Source organism: Camelus dromedarius, chromosome 19 (assembly GCF_036321535.1).
Source record: "Camelus dromedarius isolate mCamDro1 chromosome 19, mCamDro1.pat, whole genome shotgun sequence".
Taxonomy (NCBI): Eukaryota; Metazoa; Chordata; class Mammalia; order Artiodactyla; family Camelidae; genus Camelus; species Camelus dromedarius.
In genome coordinates, this window is record NC_087454.1 from 13,414,136 (window position 1) to 13,430,190 (window position 16,055).

At 47.2% G+C, this 16,055-nt stretch overlaps 1 protein-coding gene across 3 annotated transcripts in view; it reads left to right on the forward strand.

Annotated features, from left to right (window-relative positions):
- The first annotated feature begins 666 nt into the window (after positions 1-666).
- Positions 667-16,055, forward strand: part of E2F3 (E2F transcription factor 3) — a 64,643-nt gene continuing 49,254 nt past the window's right edge. For all 3 annotated transcript variants that reach the window (XM_031435134.2, XM_031435135.2, XM_031435136.2), the window contains exon 1: positions 667-970. In XM_031435134.2, coding sequence (XP_031290994.1) covers positions 953-970 — 18 coding nt within the window. In that variant the 5' untranslated portion in view covers positions 667-952. The remainder of the gene's footprint in view (positions 971-16,055) is intronic.

Sequence of the window (16,055 nt, forward strand, 5' to 3'; positions counted from 1 at the left end):
TCCTAAACTTTTAGCGGCCCCCCCTTCTTTTCCTGCACTTTTCCCTACCCCCACTCTCCCCTCCCCTCCAACTCGAAGCTTCCTCTTTCTCGGGCGTAGGAAGGGGTCACGCCCCGGATGGAGAAGGGGGTGGGGGAGGGAGTAGTGAACTGGGGAGTGGGGGACTCTGGGGGAGTGGAAACCGGGGGTCCCTTGGGGTGATGGCTCCCCCGCCGGCCTCGGAGGCCAGTTGGCAGCCGGGGGTCCCCGAGGCGTGCTCGGAGAGCAGGGACTCTGCCAGGCTGCGCTTGACACATTTTGGGATCGGGAACTCCCGGCAACAAAGGGGCTGGGGGAAGCGGAGGGGGGCGTTGGGGGGGCGGGAAGGTGGAGCTGGAAGCTGGGTGCGGGCTGGGGCGTGGGCTGTCTGAGGGCTAGGGGCTAGCAGGCTGGCGCCCGGGCCTGGGCGCATCCCGGCGGTGGCAGCGGCGGCGCCCGCGTGGCCCGAGCGCCCGGGCCTTCCTCGCCGGGCCCCGGGCCTGCCCTTGACCCGCCTCTCCCCTTGCCCCTTCCTTCCCCGCCCTGTCCCCCTCTCCGCCCCCCAGCGACGGAGGGCGGGGGCAGCCGTGTTCCCGTCCCGCCGCCTGGGTCTGTCCCTCTCCCCGGGACCCGCCGGTGACGTTTCGCACACGTGCGCGGAGGACGCGCCTGTGACTGGGGAGGAGGCGGCGGCGGGAGGGGGCGCTGGAGCGGGAGAGGGGGCACCCACTTCCTCCTGCTCGCCGGCTCCCTGGCCTGGGACGGTCCCGGCGCCCTCGCACCCGCCCCCGGCACGGCCACCCTCCCTCTCCTCTCCCCAACCCCCCCCCCACGGGCGCCCGCCCTCGCCCGGCGCCGCCGGTCCGTTCGGCCCTCCGGGCCCCCTCTCCAGCCGGCCCCCCCACCTCCCCCCGGAGCCAGGCGGGTTTCGGAAATGCCCTTACAGCAGCAGGTTAGTGACCGGGACGGCTCAGGGGCCACTGCCGCCGCGGGGGCACCGGATTCTGTTGGGGGCTGAAGCCGTGAGGGTAGGCGGTTGAGCGGGGTTTTGGAGTGGGAACGGGGGGTTGGGTGCTCGAGGGAAATGAGTAAGCAAGAAAAATCTAACTAAGTAAATGCCCCGGCCTCCGGTTCTAGGAACCCCGGGGCAGGAGTGGCCGGCCCAGGGGGTGGGTATGGTGTTTATGTGTATTTTTTCCTAGGGGGCCGATGGATGGGCGATTGAAAACCGGAGGGGGGCTTCTCGCCAATGGCCGAGTTGAGCTCTGTTTTCTGTCTTCCTTCCCTTGTGCTGGAGGGGGAGGGGGCGGGTCAGAGGGTAGGGCGTCCGTAGGATTCCCAGGCCACCCGCCATCCCCTCCTTTTGTCCCTGTAATTTATAAAGCGCCTTTGAGAGATGATTTAGGTCAGTATGCGGCTTCTCTTTTTGTTGATACTAGAAAGAAGTGTGGCCCGGAGGTCTTCCCCCTTTCTCTTTTTCTCTCCCTCGTTCCCTTCCTCCATGCCTCCTGTCTTCACCCTCGTGGTGAGGTTTGGCCCCCACGAGGCTAGAAACGAACCAGACCCAGTTAGGTACATGGTGGTTTGTTGATAATACCAGTCGCTGACCTCACCTTGTCTCGGCTCCAGATGGGCTTAATTTTTGGAGAAGCAAGATTTTGCCGAGGTCTTTAAGAGAGTCAGCACCTAGACACCACTTTGGGGAATGAGATGGGTTTTGGAATAATGGAAAAAAAATATTTCCTTACTCTTCCCAATTTCACCTCGAGTTGGATCTTAACTGCTTTTCAGCCCCAGAGATACTTGCTGGGGATGTGTGATAGATACCGTCTCAGTCAAAGCAGCTCATCGTGTTTTAGTGACTAGGGTCTGCCAGCAGGGGGGAGGTACAGTACCTGCTCACACATACAGTATCCAGTGAGCTGCGTTCTAGCCATGAGAATGTTCCGCGCTTTCATTAGCATTAAATACTGTTACTGACTTGACCTAAACATACTTGGATGTATTTTCAGTATATTTGCCCCCTACACAGTTCTGTTACTATTTCATAAACCTGATCTGGAACAACCAGCTATTGAGATTCTTCTTGGATTGGATTCAGATTTATGGGGGGAGTAGTTCTGATAATGGGAAATTGTGAGACCACCAGATTGCCTTTTTTTTTTTTTTAAGTTTTCACCCACTTGTTGGGCCAGGTTTCCAAAACTGTCTAGCCAAACTTATATGTAGATCATTGTATTTAAAATATAAAAAAATTACCCTCACCACCGTCCAAACTGTTTCAAAACTTTATCCTTCTTACTATGAGATGATTATCCCAAAGTTGTGAGCACTGAATATAAAGTTTGGTTTCTGGTTTTTCTTTTTTTTCTTCTTCTTCTTATCAAAATTGTATTAGACTTCTGTTTAAGTCTTGAACTTTTGTTGATATTCTTTCCCTAAGCAGGCAGGACACCATGGGGATAACTAAGTGACTGGCTGAGCAGAGACCACTTAAACACTTTGCAGCCGAGAAGAGGTTGAGAACTCCTGTTCCGGTGGCCAGAGTTGCAGGCCCATGTGGTTATGATTCCATGTTCTGTCTTAAGAACTTAACCAGGAGCAAATTCTCCAACTTTTTTTTTTTTAATGAGACAAAATATATATATACGAGTGCTACCTTTCTAGCTGTAACTACCTCTGTCATTTACAAGTCGTTTGATCTTGGGCAAATAATCTCGCAAAACAGATACCTCTTCTGTAAAATAGGGACAATAACAATACTAACTTGAAGGTTCTTTTTAAGGGTTAATATGATAATGCATGTAGAACACTTAGCACAGTGCCAGGCAAAGAGTAGACGCCCAGTAAAATGAATACTCAGAAATGTCATTGTTTTTGTAATTCAGAGAAATGATGTAAGACCACGGGCACACTGCTCCTTTGTTGACATATATGAGGAAAATGGTTAAAAGTTTTCTAAAATGATATGTAATTAACTGTTTATACCTAATTAACTTGAGGTTTTAAATCTATAAACCGTGGCTACCCTAAGAATGGATGAAATGGGGACATGTCGGGACGGCAGGCCCGTATAGAGATGGCGGTGATGAGCTGCCCGAACGTGAGCATGTGCCTTGAGTTGTGACCAGTTTAGATCAACTCATCCTCACTTTTTGCCCTCACTCTTCCCTTGACTCCATGGAGCTGCCATCTCTTGGGGGCATCCTAGGCTCAGGGGCTTTTGTAGAAATGGACTCTTAATTGTCACATCAGAGGCTTGCACTAGATAAATTCAGTGTTACATGCTAAGCTGTCGCACACGGGCTAGAGAAACCATAGTCAGCAGTGCTGTTTTCTGGAACAGAAAAAGCTTCATCATTTTCTGCCTCTTCTGAAAAGAAGCTGAAATTATTTCATTCCACTTCTAGAGAATTTGGGATCTATTAATGCAAGAGACAATGGCCTGTCACAGCTGATTTAATTTAATCCAGTCATAGCAACCCGCTGATTAGACTTCGGAAAAGAACCTGCAATGCTGGAAATTTCTGTCCAAGAATGGAGAAACCATAGGTGCTGTAGCAGAGTCTCTTTTTTTTTCCTGTACGAGTATAAAAGAAGAAAAAGACTGAGTTCCTGTGGTTCTGTACTCAATAATCTTGCTTCTGCTGAGATAGATGGTTGGTGCCAAGTTTAAGCTAGGAGAGAATTTTTAGTCACTACATACCCCAAAATGGAAGTTTTAATATAATGCAGTGCCCAGACTCGGGCAGGACAAATCGCTCCACTATAATCAGTACCCAGGGTGCCACTCGAATCATCCTCTGAAACAAAGCGCCCTTAAATGTGGCACCGTGACCTAAGGAACCCAAGCTTGCGAACAGGAGAGGCTTATTTGTTGTTGTTTTTCTAGAAATCATCACCTTGTATAATAGTTGGAAGAGTAGGTTCTGAGATTGATGTTGTGCTGTGTAAAGCTAACTTGAAAACAGAAAATACTCCTCTAAGCGTAGACATGAATAAGTAACAGCACCTGGAGATTGAAAGGGTGTAGGGAAAAGTGGCTTTTAATCTCATTTCTCATAGGGAAAATGCAGTGGTTTTCTTTTGGCTCTCCTGTCCTTCATTGCCCTCCCCATGTAAGTATCAGCCGCACCTTTAACCTCTTTCCAAAGGACTTGGACCCGTTTGGCAAGGCTTCAAATATCCATAGTTAATTTTCTGACTGGTTTCCTAGTTTAACATGACTTACATATATTCCATTTATATGTCCAGTTTACATCCACTTTCCCCGGCTGACCAACTACAATTCCTTTTTAACCACCCACTTTCTACTAACATTTTAAACTAGGAAGAGTGAAAATCAACAATTGCCTGTGATCATCAAATCAAGTCTCTCCTAGGTTCCCACAAAACCACCCTCAGTATTGCAAGGCAAAGAAGGTAGATTGCAATTCTTAGCAGGGTCTCTGTTTCACTTTGGTTTTTAAAGAAAGGAACCGGAATTCTCTGAGGTACTAAGCATGTGGTTTAATGTATACTTTTCATGCTTGTTAGCAGCTTAAAAATAGTGTTTCAGGGACTGTATTTACAATTTGTAAGAAGCATTTCTTTCTACTAATCATTTTTCATGGGACTAAGAAGGGATGCTAACTGGGAAAGCAGTAAGTGTAGGAAACCACTAGCAGTATCTCCTTCCTCTTACCCTGATCCTCTCTTTGGCTTCAAAGAGTGACTTGGAAAATGTATCTTATGCAAAGAAAAGTTACACAACGGAAAGGGCAAAAAGGCAACAACTGGGATGGAGACAAGGAAATCAGGAGAGTGGGGATGGGGTTAAGACAGAGGAATAATGCATATAACTTTGGCTTCAGTAAGAAGGATATTGGTTTATTTTCTGTTGTCACTTCGAGCACTGCCCCCCACAAAGCAATGCATTTTTAGAACGCAAAGAATGTGGAAGTTACAAGGATGCATTCTCAGTCTCCCCCCAGCCTTAACTGGAGGCCTGCCTTGTTGATGTGGCAGCTGCAATTGTATACAATATCCCTTTGAATGGGAAGAGATAAAGCCCACTGGTTGCCAGATTGTATCACAAAGCCCAGGCACCTTGCTTTGCTAGAGAACCTGGGTGAAAGAGACTGCTGTGTAGCTATGTAAACCAAGGCAGGGGGTTTATGTCTGTGGGAGGTTGACAGCAGTGAGAACTTACAGCTGATGGAATAGGGAGGTGATAAAGAGATAAGAAGAATAAAAACAATTGACTTTAGTCTGCTTTCTATTATTGTAGCCCAGCTGGGGCCATGTCTTGTGTCCAGGTGACATTCTTTACACCTTGACAGTCCCTAAGAACAATATTTTAGTTTAGCATAGGAATACCTGATATTTCTGATGGTCTTTGAATCATAGCATTTGAGAGCTGTAAAGCAACAGAGTCATCATCTGACCCAATCCCCTTCATTTTGCAGGTGAGGAAATTTAAGACCCAATGCAATTAAGTTACGTGCTCAAGGTCACAAGCTAACTACTGGCAAAACCAGAACTGAAATTGGAGGCTTGAATTCTTAGAAGAACCGTCATTCACCAAGACAAAGTCTCCTATGCCCTATATGGGAAAACCGAGACGTATAGAATGCATTTTAGATTGCTTTCAGGAATGGCTACATTTTAAAAAATATACAGAAGTGTCCTTTGAACAGTTGGCTTTGGAGTAACAACAGCTCATTCTCAAAGATACAAAATAAGTGAAGCTCCTTTAGATGTTCAATGAAAGGGAATTTTTTTTAATGGACGGAATGACTGACTCTTATAAAAACATGATAGTAACATTTTTAAAGCTTTATTATTTGCAAAATTTCTGCAGATATGACTTTCCCAGTGCCCAAAAGTGAAACAGACTTCACTGAGAATAGAACCTAAAAGGATTTTTGCCACACTCTTCAGGAGAGGGGCACAGGGTGGCTCTGGTATTGGAGGTCTGGTCCTGGGCCAGCCACATCCTAAGTGATTGCTGTGGTTTTTCAGAGGTCCCAGGACCCTTGCCCAGTGACATCAGACTAGGTGCTCTTCCTCCAGGAAGATTTCTGGTTTAACAAAGTGACTGATCAGTTTAACTCTTTCAGAGGAAGTCATCGCCCCCTAAAAGCCAGAACTAATTTCCTTAAAATGTCTTCTTTTACTTGTGGAATTGAGAAAGCTTAAAAATAGAATCACTTCAAGCCCTGAAGCCTTAAAGTGAAACATAATCCAACGTGGCTCTGTCGTTCACCAACTTGTTAGCAGTGGGGATAGATGGCTTGTCTATAGTCCACAAACCAGAAAGGCACCATGCGTAGATACGGTCTTGCAGCCAGTGAGCAACTGTTGGTGAGAGCTATAGTTACCAGTGGCTTCCCCTGGAGGACTTTCTGGTGGATGGAGTCCGTCTTTCGGGGAGCAGAGGACCTGAATGCCCTTGGTTCTCCCAGCCAGCTCATGCCTGGCTACACAGGAGATCCTGTTGGCTCCCCCAGCACACGCTTGACTGCTGAGAAGCGCTTCTTCAAGCCCTAGTTTTCGTGATGCTGAATGCTGTGGCTCTGGACTCTGGGGGTCCCAGGAGGTCCACTCAGAGCCTGTAGATTTCACCCCTCCCTTGCCCTTTTTCTGTGTCTGATTCTTTGAGGTCCTGGAACTATGTAAGCAGGACAGCAGCCCTATGGCCCCTTCCTCTCTGATCCTCTCTGGGTCTGGCAGCCCTTAGGAGAGGCGGAGGCTCACGTGCACCTACCCCACACCCTCCACCCAAAAGGCAAACTGAAGGGCAGCGGGGCAGCGTGGCTTGTGCTCTTATCAGCTGTGTGCCTGGGCAAATCACTCAACCTCTGCGTCTTCATTCCCTCACCTGTAAAATGGGGACATGATAACACCTACCTCAGTGGATCGGGACGATTACATGAGTTCATGCTTGTCATGTACCGAGACCAGAGCCTGGCCCACAGGGAGGATTCGGCAGACACTTGGTGGAACCCTCCTTTCCTTCCACCGCCGTCTCTTGGGCCGGTCCTTGGTGGTTTGTTTTCTGAAGTAGCCCTCATGTTCATGGAAGCCCCATGGCAGCTCTCTAAAAATGGCGGTGATGGGGAGGAGGAGGGACCCATGGGGCGGTTTTCTCCTGACGCGCTCTGTAGGATGTTTGTGCCTCTTTATAAGTTGTCCGTTGACTTGGGAGAAAGAATAGAAAAATAAGCCTCCTATTATAATAGGACTTTCAGTAGTGATAGTGTCATGACTGGAACCTATTTCTGTGATTCTGTGTGTTAGTAAAGTTGGCAGTAGTAACATGAATGGCACTGTGAACATCATCTCACTTCTGTATAGTGGACTCAGGCTGGAGACTGAACAGCAGAGATCGGGGTGTCTGAGGTCTCTGGGCCCTGGCGGAACTGGAGGCCGAGCCAGTGTGGGGGAGGGGGGCTGCCTCTGGGCCTCCCTCCCCCCTTCTTACCTCCTTCTCACTCCTCGTTTTTCGGTGTGTTCTGCCTGTTCTTCCCGCTTCCCCCTTCCCTCTCCCTCTGCCTGGCTGTTAGGAGGATGCCAGAATTGCAGCCTTCATCGGCCGCTTCCGTGACTTATCAGATTAATTACAACCTTTTCCCTAGCGTTTGAGGTGCAGAGAGATCTCGCCTTTCCAGTTCTGCTTCCCATTCTCCCAGCTGGGCTAGTGGCAGGGGGCAGAGTTCAAGGAGGCTCAGCTGCCCCTCTGGTGCGTGTGTCTGCCGGTGGATTCTTTCTCCTCCCACTCTACTTCCTGCTCTTGCTGCCGTCCTTCCCGCTGGCCCATCAGGGACACCTGCACAGGGCCTGCCCTGACTCCCCAGGGCCTTGGGCCCCTCCCGTCCCTCAAGTCACTGCTTCTTCCCTGGACCACATCTTCACCGACCTACCAGACATCCTCATTGTCCATGTCCTTGACTTAACTCTTCCTTCAAACCCACAAGCTTCAAGAAACCACTCTGTGGTTTTCTCACCATGTCGTCCTTGCAATGCCTTCTACGTCATGGACTCTCGAATACTCGAGAAGGGGCATTTTCATTGGACACCCACAGTGTGCTTAGCACCCCAGTCTTCCTGTTGGGGATGCGAAAGAAGAATGAGGTGTGATCCGCCCACTCTTGAGTTTACAGTCTGTTTGGGGAGACAGGCTTTAAACATAAGTTGAGTTGCAAGCAAGACTAAACAGGAGTTGGATGGAAAACAAGACTCATCTAGCCCTGGGTTGTACAGTGTCGGCAGGAAGTGCCAACTGGGCCATGAGAATGGGGAGGCCATGGCTCCTGTGGTCACCAGCCTTAGAGCCCATTCAGGTGTAAGTTTGCATCATCTGGGCACTTTTCAAGAAATACCTCCACCCAGACTCATTACAATCTCAGGGTGGGGTCCAGACATGGGTATTTTTGGAAAGTGTCCCAGATCACTTTAACGTAGACTCTCAATTGGAACCGCTGAGCTCGGTGGACAGGGAAGACTAGGGAGGCTCCTCATGGCTGTGGAAAGAAACATCATGAGGCAGAAAGTAGTTAGCATAAGGAGACCAGTTGGACTGGCGTCAGTATGGGGGAATGATAGGACCTAACACTGGATATGTTGGTAAAACTGGTCTAGAATAGAGATTGCCTTCCAACAAGGTCCAGGCAGGGAGTTAACAGTCGGGAGAAGAATGAAGGGTAAGTGGTCTGGGGCTTGGGGGCTGGGCTTGAACAAAGAAGAAATGCCCTATTAGAAGGGGGCCCTGGGACCCTGCCCCTTGTGATCGCTGCCAAGCAGGCCCTGTTTGCTGCCAGATCTTCAACTTTCTTAAAATGCCTGAAATCTACCAGTTTTAGACTATTGGCCCCATTAAAAGGGAAAATGTGTGAGCCAAACAAAATAGGTCTCGAGGCCAGATTTGGTGTAAGGGCTGCCACTCAGCCATCTCTGGTCTCTGGGGATAATAATAGCTAACGTTTATCAAGTGCCCCGTGCACGGGAGGCACTAAACTAAGTGCTTTCTGCACCTTAGCACGTTATCCACACAACCTATGAAGTGGGTATTACTATCGTGCGTGTTCTGCACGGGAAGTGGCAGACAGCGAGGAGTTAAGGGGCTGGCTCGGCTCCACTGATGCGTGAGGCACCTGAAACTGAACCCCAAAGAGCCTGGCTGAGGACTCTCAGCTGGTGCCTGGTCTTTATCCTCGAAGGTCTCTGACATCGTGTCCATTCCTAGGAGGGACCCCAGGCACCTGTCAAACAGAAAGATTCCGATGTCTCTCCAGGCTTACCTGATAATAAGAATTCCTGTAGCACTTGTTCCAGATGCAGATTTCCAGGCTGCACTCTACCCTCAGTCAGAGAAGCAGCCAGAGCTTCTGCAACATTGGGGAAACAGTGCTGCAGGTCGTTGGGCACAAGCAAAGGTTCTTGAAGCAGGAGTGACCAGGCAGTGCAGGAGCTGCCTGCAGACTCAATGGGTGCTGCGTTCATCCCACCTCCTAACTCGGACGTTGGAAAGGGCAGCCCTGCAGACCCTGGAAACCTGTACCAGGTGCACTGGCACCCCGTGCCTGTCCTCGTGCCAGCTTTGGGTTTCCAGGTCATTGCCAAGGCAAACCATCCAAAGACAGGTTTATTCAAAACCCAAAAGAGGTGGAACAAGATGGGGCCCCTGGAGTTGAGAATCTTAAGGGGTCCAAGTGAGCACTGTTGCTGTGTGCCCAGCACCAACACCACTGGGTGCCGGGGTGGCGCGCTGGACACCCTGCCCTTGAGGAGTCTACTTTATCCTATAATAGGAAGGCTTTTCATTCTGTTGGGTCTGGGTCTGCCTGGAACAGGTTACCGAGTGGACAGAAAGCCAGAAATTTCCCTGGGAAGAGAACTCGGGCTACCATTTAGAATATGGATGCGCCAGAGCTGGTGAGTCTGGAAGCAGGAGCAACGGTGATGGTGGGAGAAGGCAAGACAGCAGTGAGGGGCAAACCAAGGGAGAAAAGAAATACAAGACATCGACGCCCAAGACATTTCACTCCTGGGCCTGAAAGAACGGCGCATTTCCTCCGTCGGGGTTTGCACCGTGTGGGGAGGGGGTGGTGAGTTTGGAATGAGCCAGCTGTGAGCGATCCGTGGGCCATCCGGCTTCCTGAAAGGCTAGGACTCAGAACGTGGCTTTGGCACAGAGGTTAGAGAGGAAGGCTTGATGAGCAAAAGCCAGCCAAGAACTGGTCTCCCTCTCTTAAAAAAAAAAAAAAAAAAAAAAAAAAAAAATGAAAGCAATGCCTCAAAAACCTTTCATCATTTGTACTTCTCTCTCTGTACTATGGAAACGAGACAGATTCATCAGGGTGATTTGGGGGGATCAATACTGTTGGGGCTCTCGGAGACGTGCCATCAGATGTTACTTATTACGTGCTCTCCTAGGCCTGGCTCCTTCCCGGCCGCTTTGAGAAAGCCCACGGTTTGCAGAGAGCCAGCTGGAGAGTGCCGAGCATGGGGAAAGGTCACATAATTATGTCTTGAACTAAGGTGGTTCTTTTGACCATTATTTCCTATGCTCTCTGGTTTTCCAGAGTTTAAAGAAGAGCCTTGAATTAATTTTCTTAAGCCTTAGCTTATTAAATTAAAAAAAAAAAAGAAAGAGCCACGTAAATTCTAAGTACCTTTATCATTGATTTTTAAATATGTAACTTCTGTTTAACCCTATTTGCAATAATCCTTGAATTAACCAATTTTGCCGCTATATTGGGGAGCAAAACTTGTGATAATCACCCTAATAGTGGAATAAAGTTTCAGCCTTTCCTGTTACTGTTTTCCTTGCTAGCATCTCAGACCCTCTAGTTTTGGGACTGGTCTTAGGACCCGTGGCGTGGTGGTGGGGTACGGAAGGAGTGTAAGACTAAAGGGCTGGCTCCAGAAACATGCTCTGTCACTTACCAGCATGTGACCTGTTACAAATTATATCTATGAGCTGTAGTTACCTAAAATAGTGTTGCTGTCTTCTTCAGTGGTTGGAAGGCTTAAATGAGATGTGTTGATAGGAAAGGTACTGTGTGGTCCTAACTTAGTGTGTGCTCCCCAACCACCCCTCATGGTAGGAGCTCTTGAATGTTGGTTGAACCTGAACTCAGCATTTTTACCCACTTGAGGGAAAACAAACCAGGGGACAAACACTTCCTGAATATCCACCCCGAGCTGACTGCGGTTCCCAGGATGCTGGGTGTTTCAGTGACTAAGATGCTGTCCCTGCCCTCAGGAGAGAGGGGAGACGAAACACGTCTTTTAGCGACTAAGATAAAAGACAGCGAAGGCTGGAAGAGAGTATCAGTGAAGTGTCTCAGGCATCCAGCCTTGTGGAGGGGAGGAGAGAGAAAGCTTTTGGAAATTCGAAACTGGAGCAGGGTTTCAGGACTGTTGACATTTTAGCTAGAGAATTCTGTGGTGGGGAGGCTATCCTGTGCGTTGTGGGAGGCTGAGCAGCAACGTGGTCCCCACTCTCTAGATGCCAATGACATGCTCCTTGCCCCCTGGCGTGATAATCAAAATTATCTCTGGACAGTGTCAGCCTCCCCCCACCTCTGCCTCCCTGTTGATGAACTACTGAGCTAGCCCTTTAACTTTGGGGTGCCCAGCCCTCTCGTGGAACCCCAGCACTGGGAAGCATGGTCCTGCTCTTGAGAGATGATACAGAGAAAGCATGTTCTGTGTGGCCCCCGAAACCCTGCCTGTTTTATGATCAGCCTACTATGAATGGGCCACTGGGAGTCTCTGTAACTTGGAGAAGGAAGGATCAAAGTCTGCCGTTGGGAGAACACCAAAGAAATTTTCCATCTATCATTGCTCAACTGGGGAATTAAGAGAGACCTTCTGCTTGAGACCAACTTCACCACGCATAATGATCTGGGCACGTCACTTCCTTTCAAACCTGTTTCCTTGCCCGTGAAATAAGGAGAATCATAGATGGTTGTGAAATGCTGTCACGTGTGTCAAGTGCTGGGTCCTGCGCCGGCCACGCACCAGACTCTCCTGAGGGTTTGAGGTCGTCATCTGTGTGCTGTCTGCTGCTGCTGTTGCCATTACCGTGACCAAGGTGAGCTTCCCTTTCAGGGCAGTTTGGCTGTTAGAGACCATCACCTTGGTTGCTGGTTTTTCTGCAGCCACCTCCCTCACTCATCCATCCCCATGCTGGCCTCACTTTCCCCCACGGAGCATACTGATTCATTTGACCTCCTTAGCAGGTGTGTAGGGAGCATCTCGTGTACTCCAGCCCCTGTTCTCAGTGCACACCGACGAAATCCCCTGCCTTTCTGTGGCTTGGATCATGGTTGATAAAGATTTTGCTACGTAATAAATACTCTGTTCCTCTCTTTGATGGATTCTGTTCTGGCTTTTTGTTGTTGTTTCATCAACAGTGGTTTTTAAATGTATGGACCCAGACTAGCAGCAGCACTTGGGAGCTTGTTAGAAATGCAAATTTTGGAGTCATACCAAGAGCTACTGAGTCAGAAGCTCTGGGTGTGGCCGGCAGCGTGGGGTTTGATAGGCCCCCCAGGAAAAGATACCTCTCAACCAGAAGGCACGAGGGGAAGCCAAGCCGTGGCCGGGCTGCCGTGCTCTGCGGCGGCGTCAAAGGGGGTGTCGCTCATAGAGTGCAGTCCCAGCAAGACCAGAGCTTACAAAAGACGGTCTCGGGCGCATCCAGACTGGCAGCCTCCTTTGATCTCTCCCTGGGCCTGGCGTCCCTCCTCCGAATGGGAGGACGCTGGGAGGGTCCTGCGAGCCGCAGCACAGAGCTCAGGAGCAGACGTTCTTAGCCTTCTTTGGGCTTTTCAGCATCCAGTGAACAGGGAGGCTGCTTCCCTCCCTTTTCTCCAGAGACTTTTGCCTTGTTTGTTTGACAGTTAATATTCCTTCCTTTAATTCCTTCTCTTTTAATCGGCCTCTTGTCTAGCACCAGTAAAAATCCTCGTATCTGTAACCAACTTGCCAGCCAGATGTACATGGCTTCTCTGGAAATGAAATGGTTGCTCTCCTTACATGGCTGGTAATTTGGGTATTTAAAGATATCATGAGGAGTAAATGAAATGAGAAACCATGGGACAGCATCCAGCCTGGAGCTGGGCACAGAGTGTCCAGCCACTTGATAAATTCCCACCCATATCCCCAACTCATTATGAAAACCAATAAAAGCATTAAATAGATACCATAGTTCTTCATGTGCAAAGCTTTCGACTACACAGTTTGAATGGGTCTGATTAACCCATTGATTAACCATCATATAAATTATAACCAGAATCATGGAGTTAGAAGTTTTGATCAGTTAAAACTTTCATTAAATATATGTAATTAAATAAGTTTAACTTATACTCTCAAAAAAAAAAATAGATGTTACCTGATTTTTTCCCATGAAGACGGATTTAAAAAAAAAAAAGAAGCCCTAATTAGACTGGCAGAAATTCTCTGTTCTGCATGAGCCCAAACCTGGGTCTGCTTGTAAGTAAGCTGTCAATTTAGGAGCCATCTTCAGTTTACAAACGCTAATTAATTATAATTACATTGATTATGTTAAAAGGAGTGTTTGGAATGGATTGATTCTTTTAATAAAATGCTGTATCTTGAAAATGCACATGGAAGGTCATAAGGCTTTATTACAGCGCAGGTTTGTCCCGTTGGTTCTCTTCTAAAAATGTCTCTCTGGCCGTCGGTGGGCATCTCCGCCCACTTTCCATCCACCTTCAGCCAAAACAACTTCTGGTTACAGTGACGGTTCTAAGTGTGCCATTTGTGGTCGATTCTATTATAGAGGTCGGGAAGTGAGGCGAGCAGCACTCATTTCTCGCTTCCTGCCTTGCTCAAGAGTGAGGGTCAGCTTTTCTAAGCCCTTGACTTTCAATGTTTGCTGCTCTATGTGGTACTGGTGGCTGGGGTGTGGCCCTTACCTGCCGCCACCTCTGAAGGTCTGGCATGACTCAGCTCCTGCCACCCTTTCCAAAACCAGGTCTGGGGACCAGGGCGTAGGCTGGCCCTCTGCCTTGCAGAGTAACAGAGTTAGAATAGAGCCATGTCATCTACAGAGTTGAGTTTTATAAATATTTTTCAGGTGGCTCCAAACATATATCATCATATTTGACAGGGACAAGTTGCCAAGAATTGGGCTCTCATGAGTCTTGCTTTCCCTTTGCTGCAATGTAAGAATAATGTGATTAAACTGGCCAGTTTGTCAGTGGCCCATTTTCGGCAAGGTATGTCTCCTGCTCTTTTTGCACCTTAGAGGAGAGATCGCAATAGGACTAGATGTAGGTCCCAACTTTGCAGGATGAGGGACTCAGATTTATTGCTCTGGGGGATGACTGTGTAAATCGCATGATAAACTAGAGTGCACACTTATTAATTTACCCTGAGAAATATAGCTGCCAAGTGGATAGTTGCAGAAATTGGAATTGCCTTGGGTTCCCCATCAAAAGATTATTAGCTGAGTCAGAATAAAGGAGTTGAATCATCCTATTCATATCTTCCAGCTTCCTCTGAGGAGCTTACCTGCAGAGGCGGGAGTCCTGCTGGCTGTTTCAGGAACGTGATGGACACTGTCATTTACTCGGGTGTCCAGTGATGACTGTTACGAAACACTGTCTTGGTTGCCTTTTTTTTTTTTTAAGTACATGTCTGATATTTAAAGAAATCAAAGGTGGTATAAGTCAACGGAGTAAAATCTGAAACACCCTCTCCACTCCCTCCCAGTCCTGCTTCACTTTCCAGAGGTAACCACGACAGCTTGGTTTTTCCCTTTCATACCCATTTTCAAATATATATTTTATATAAAGCTGCAAATTGTGGCTTGCAGTTTGTACTTAGCAAAGTATTAGACATATTTCCTTATTGATGTTCATCATTCCTTGGAATCGTTGCACTATCACCCATTATATGGAAATGCCAGAATGTAGTTAACACTTCCCGTTTGATTATTTCTAATTTTATAAGCACTGCTACATTGAATCTCCTCATACATATGTTTTTGTGCACGTGTATATTTCTGAAAGCTAGATTTTTTTTTAATTTTTTATTGAAGTGTAGTTGATTTACTATATATTAGTTTTGGGTGTACAATATAATGACTCAGAATTTTTAAAGATTATATTCCATTGAAAGTTATTATGTGGGCTAGATTTTCTATACATATATTGAATTTCCATCACAGGGCACATATCATAAAATGCTGGATGGATAAGGCTAAATTTTACCCCCAAAAGGCTGAACCAGTTCTTCCTCTCACCAGTGTAGAGTGTGCCTGTGCTCATACTTTCCCCAATACTGGATGACATCAGTCTTTCTGAAGTTTTGCTGGTGATGGTTTTGCTAGTGATGCTAGATATCATCTCTTGATTTTTATTTTGTGTTTCCTTAATTATGCTACTATTATTACTGTTGCTGGTTAATATTTGTTGGGTGTTTTATGTGACAAGATCGTTTTAAGCACTCTACATGAAATTTACTCATGAGTTCAACATCCCTGTGAGTTTGGTATGATTATTGTCCTCATTTTGCCACCGATGAAAGAGAGATGAATTAGTAAATGTAAGCGTCTCTGCTCAATTTGTATTTTTGTGAATTGCCTCTTTGAATCCTCTATCATTTTTGTTTGTAAGGCTATTTATAATTTTCTTATGGATGTATTAGAACTTTTCAGATATTGGCCTTTCTCTGGTTTGTGTGTGTGCCGCCCACATGTGTGTGTAGTAAATTTTTTTTTATCAGTTTGTCATTTTTCTTTTAATATTATCTACAAGATATATTTCTTTGTACAGAAGTTTTGTGCATTTTTCAATATATAAAACTACAGTCTTTATAAGTTTGGTGGCTTGTTTTGGGAGAGATTTTCCTAATCCCCAAATTGTTATAATGTTCTCTATTTTCTTCTCTTGACCTTATAATTTTATTATTTTGATATTTAACCTCTTTGGAAGGGGGTATGTGTGTGTAAAAGATCTGACTTTGTATTTTTTCCAAATGGATAGCCGATTATACCAGTACCATTTATTAAATGGTTC